Here is a 5,476-nt window from a genome sequence, read left to right on the forward strand (position 1 = left end):
TTGGGCCAGTGAAGCAACATCCTCCACAACGAGATTGAAGAACAAAAATGACAGCAACTTGTCTGTTCCCCTTCCCTCAGTTCCCCAGCACTGTTCCCATCCCCCCCCTTCCCTCAGTTCCCCAGCACTGTTCCCATCCCCCCAATTCCCCAATAAAAATCTTTAAAAAAACAAACAAACAAACAAAAAAACACCCTAAGACAGCGGTTCTCAACCTGTGGGTTGCGACCCCTTTAGGGGTCAAACAACCCTTTCACAGGGGTTGCCGGGTACTCATATGTGGGTGTATCTGCATGTGGGCCTGGAGATGGATAGAGGAGCGATGTCTCGGTTCCTCAGACCATTGAAAATATGTGTTTTCCGATGGTCTTAGGCGACCCCTGTGAAAGGTTGAGAACTGCTGAGCTAGAGGGTCTTCTACCCATGTCTTCTCCCCTGTTGTTTTACAGGCTATAGACTACAATAATTTCCAGCCCTGGAGGATGACCAGTGAATTACTTCTCAGGGTTTAGACTCGTGCTGTAGAGGTGGACCCAATGAGAGAACAATGGTACCCTCCCTGTTCCCATGGGACCTGGAGGGCCCCCTCGCTTGTCTCCTACCCCTACATAGGCCCCATGTCTTACTCACTTTCCATGTCATCCCTTGCCTTCTGAGAGAGCGCGGGCAGGTCCATCTCTTCAAAGATGCTTATGGAGATCTTCCAGACAAGAGGTCCCCTACAATGTTCATGCAAGAGGTAGGCTAAATGTTCCACATTGGCATTACCCACTTCAATCCATGGAAAAGAGCATGCTGCCAGCTCTGAAGCTTTTTCCTTTAGTAAGTCCTTGAATGTCTGAAACCCTTCTTCTCCCAGCTGCTTGAAACACCACTGTAGTCTGTAGTTGGAAAAGGAGAGTAAGTTGGCTTCTCCCATCTTAACACAAAGCTGAGGGCTCAAGTGTTGATGGAAAAGTAGATTCTTTGATAGTAGAAAGCAAATGGCACCTGTGGGAAGAGTGACAAGATTCAGAAGAGAATCTTGCATTAAATTATCACATTCATACAACCAACCTCAGTCAACTCACTAGATGGACCAACATTTCTCAATGCCTTTGGTGAAACATACCAAGAGAAGCCAACTCCCAGGCAACAATTCTTCATAGATTAAAAATCCCTTGACATTACATCTGTCTATCTTGTTACTGGACTATCAGTTGTGGGCTATTTTCCTGCCAATATCTCTGGTTCCTGGAACAGCCCCAGGCATGGAATGAGAGTCAAAGCCCTTGTCAGTGAGTGCTCTTGGCTAAGACGTTACACTCAATATAGCTCAGAGTTAGTGCTCCATAGACACTTGTCATGGACTGACCAGCTTCCTGGAGAAGTGAGTAGTTTTCCCCACTGTGTTCTTCCACCTTCTCTTTCTAGCCCAGAGTGCTCTGCTACAATGAATCGCTAGTGATGGTATTGTGGCAGATGGCAGCTACATCTGTGTCCTCATGGTGCCAAGTCTGAAGGTTCAGATTCCACAGAGGTGGATTCTAAGAAAATCAAACTCATAGAAGCAGAGAGAAGATTGGTAGCCACCAGAGGTGGGAGGGTGGTGTAGGGAAATGAGTTGATGTTGGTCAAAGGGTGGAAACTTTCAGTTAGAAGATAGATAAATGCTGGGAACCTAATGCACAGCAAGGTGATGATAATTAACATTACTGTATTGTGTACCTAACATTTGCTGAGAGGAGCTCTTAAATGTTCTCACCACACACACGAAATGGCAACTATGTGAGGGTGATGGAGGTGTGAGTTTCACATCACAATGTATATGTGTATCAAAATGTCATACTGTACACCTTAAATATATACAATTTTTTTTGTCAGTACCTCAATAAAGCTGGGGGAAAACATCCCACACAGGTAATTTGATTTTAAGGGGTTGTCTACTTCTGTGATTATAATGTCTCTGAAATCAGGGTGACAGCCCTAAGTTCAACTCCTGCTCCCCTAACTTTTATGATACATCACCGGGGGCAAGCGACTGAGCCTCTGGGGTTGGGCACTTTCTCCTCTGGCAGGTGATAATCACAGTACCTATATTTCCAAAGGCTTTGTGAGGTTTCAGGGAAGGAACACAAGTGAGTAGTGAAATCCTGAATAAAATCTGCTCAATGGTTACATGGTGGGAACTAAGCAGAATAGTACAATATATAAACAAGTGCTCAGGGTCACGTTTAGATTTAGGATTTTATTGTTTGATTTCTTTGTGTGTGTGTGTGTGTGTGAAGCTAAGATATTCTTATATTTTGGTAACTCTGGAATGTCTGCAGATTAGGACAAAGGCTTTTGAGGTCAATCTAATCCAGTGGCGTTCCTAATTAATTTTGTCAAAAGAGGCATGATTTCTGTGAACCTAGTAGCCCTCTAGGGGAAAAATATCTTTCTATGTTACTCTCTTTGCTATTCACATGATTAAAACTTTTGTAAGAGTGGCTAATAATCACTCCCCCCCCCCCAGCATGTGGAACAGAAGCCTCAACTGGTCCATAAATGCAGAATATGCACCTATGGTTTTTACTAAAAGCAGTTTTGTTTCTCTTTATAAGTCTTTTCGTATTCATGGATGACCTCAAGTTTGAAGCATTAGCAGCATCTCTTTACACTGCAGTCAGTTTTTACGAACATTTTGTCACAAGAAAGAAGAGCTTTATATAAGGAAACAAGACAATACCCCCCATACAAAGGTCACATTAAATAAATGGACAGGCGCCATTTATTTAATGAGACCTTTGTATGGGGGAAATTAGGACTCAGAAGAGAAATAGCTAAAACACAACACACACACACACACACACACACACACACGAGGAGATCTTCTATTTAGGGCAGAGTCGCAGCCATACACAATCCCATGAAGAAAGTAGGTTTAAGAACAGAACAAAGTTAGAGTCTTCCACATTTCACAAAAAACTAAAACCATAAATAGTACGAGAGAAACACTTTGCAAACTCAAACTAGACATCCTTCAACAAATTAAAATTTTCTACTAATAAAAGCAAATATACTTAGTTGTGAAACTTTTTTTTTTTTAAGCACGAAGCAGAGGTCAGCAAACATTCTGAAAGGGCCAACTATTTTCGGCATTGTGGGTCATTCCGTCTCTGTTGTAACTATTTAATGACCATTGACAATATGTAACCAATGGGGAAGCTGTGTTCCAATAAAACGTTCACCAAAACAGAAGTGATTAAGAGTACAAATTGGTAGGCCAGCCGAGTGGCTCAGTTGGTTAAGAGTTGGCTTAAGAGTGCGAGCTCTGAGCAACAGGCCGCTGGTTCAATTCCCACATGGGCCAGTGATGCTGCGCCTGAGCTGAGCTGCCACTGAGCTGCCAACAGGTGGCAGGATGGCTCAGCTGGTGAGAGCATGTGCTCCTAACAACAAGACTGCCTCTTCGATGGTGGGCTATGCCCGCCTGCAACTAAGACTGAACTTGGCACCTTGAGCTGAGCTGCCACCTGGATGGCTCATTGGATACAGCACGTGCTCTTAACAACAAGGCTGCTGGTTCGACTCCCGCATGGGATGGTGGCTATGCCCACCCGCAACTAAGATTGTAATACAGCACCTTGAGCTTAGAGGCCACGAGCTGCTGATGGGCAGCCAGATGGCTACTGGCGCCCTCCACAACTAAGATTGATTGAACAACAACAACTTGGCTGGTCCCCCTCCGCAATTTCCCAACACTGTTCTCCTCCCCCAATTCCCCAATTAAAAAAAAATAGTCACAGATGTAAAGTACAGCACGGGGAATGTAGTCAATAATATTGTAATAACTATGTATGGTGCCAGGTGGAGACTAGACCTATCGGGGGGACCAAGGGGGGGTCACTTAGTAAGTTATATAAATGTCTAACCACTATTCTATACATATGAAACTAATATATTGGGTCATCGGGAAAGTCATGACACATTTTTGCATTGAAAAACAGACAAATATGTCACGACTTTCCCAATGACCCAATAAAATATTGAGTGTCAATTGTAACTGAAACAAACAAAACATTTACCAAAACAGCCAATGGGCTGGGTTTGGCACTGAGGCCCGAGTTGGCTAACCCCACACAGAATCGGATGAAATGTCAGCTATCAGCAATTCTACTCAGTTTTGTACTCTCTCCACATTTATTTAATGTATGCTGTAGCAAAGTAATTGGATAAAGAAATGAGGTATAAAAGTGGCAGAGAAAGATAAAATATTAACACTTGCAGGTGGGTCTATATGCCTGATAAAGCCAAGGAAATCACTTGAAAAACTATTATAAATCACAAGTCATCATTAAATTGGGTTGGTAACAAATTTAACTTTGAAAATACCACCTTAACAAAATAAAATAAAATTCCACCCTAATTCTAATAACCAGTCAGAAAACATAAGAGGTCAGATTAACTGCAGCAACTACAGAGATAAAAATGTGTATAATTTAGGAAAGTCAAGTGCCCATTTTGAAAGCTTTAAAATGCCTGTGAGAGATAAAAAACTTGATGGGGAAAGATGGAATGTATACTTTCAAAATACCAATTCTCCTTAAAGTAATTAGTATGATACCATCCCAGAAGTCCTGCTGATATTTTTATTGGGACTAGAAGCTCATTAAAGTTTTTATAAAATGCCAAAAATAGACAAGAAAATTCTGGATAAGAGTTTATTTACTTTGTTAATGTCTAAGCTAGACCATAACTTCCATGAAAGAATGACACTGTTTCCTAGGTCTAAGATAGGAGATTTGCTACATTTTAAAAACATTTATGTTTATGAATTCCTATTTCACATGTAACCCCACATAATTTGCAGCTAGAACAGAATATGTTAATCCATAGGAGAAACGAGACAAATAAGACAACAAAAACTCAAACAACTCAGTACCCTCCCTTATTTTCAAGCTCTAAAAAAATGAATTGGTGCAAATAAATTTGAAACACAGGACAAAGATTACATTACAGAAGGAGCTCTTCCAGTCGATGAAAATGATCAGTAGTTCAATTTATTAAAATGAGCAAAGGACTGGAACAGATCAGAAAATCTGAACATGGCTTTTAAACGTGCTTGAAATCAATGTAGTCATGGATGATAATAATGATCAATAAGAACTACATGGCCATACCACGTTGGACATATTAAGCTGGCCATGCCCATGATGTTTGATCACCTACTGCTTTGTTGTGGGCAAGGAAAAAGTTGTGCCATCTCTTTGGAGGGTAATTTGGCAAGACCTATGCATTTTAAATGCAAATATTAGACTGTCTTGTTTACAACAACAACAAAACTGAAGGCCATTTGGGTTTGATAAACAACAGGTGTGTTAATTCAAGCACTGATGTACTCTGCATCCTTAAAAATGCCTGATTGCAAATCAGCCCAGAATGGTCAGCCTGTAAGATATTAACACCCCCGCCCCACATGCACACACTATTTTGCGGGGAATGAGCAGGAAAT

The 5,476-nt window shown here is 41.5% G+C and overlaps 1 protein-coding gene across 1 annotated transcript in view; it reads right to left on the reverse strand.

The window, feature by feature from the left end:
* Positions 1–630: 630 nt before the first annotated feature.
* Positions 631–5,476, reverse strand: part of NLRP8 (NLR family pyrin domain containing 8) — a gene marked incomplete at its 3' end in the record, with an annotated part of 32,071 nt that continues 27,225 nt past the window's right edge. Inside the window, exon 10 of the mRNA XM_019627850.1 lies at positions 631–719. Within this exon, the coding sequence (XP_019483395.1) occupies positions 631–719 (89 nt within the window). The remainder of the gene's footprint in view (positions 720–5,476) is intronic.

Source organism: Hipposideros armiger, unplaced genomic scaffold (assembly GCF_001890085.2).
Source record: "Hipposideros armiger isolate ML-2016 unplaced genomic scaffold, ASM189008v1 scaffold_742, whole genome shotgun sequence".
In the NCBI taxonomy this organism is placed as follows: domain Eukaryota; kingdom Metazoa; phylum Chordata; class Mammalia; order Chiroptera; family Hipposideridae; genus Hipposideros; species Hipposideros armiger.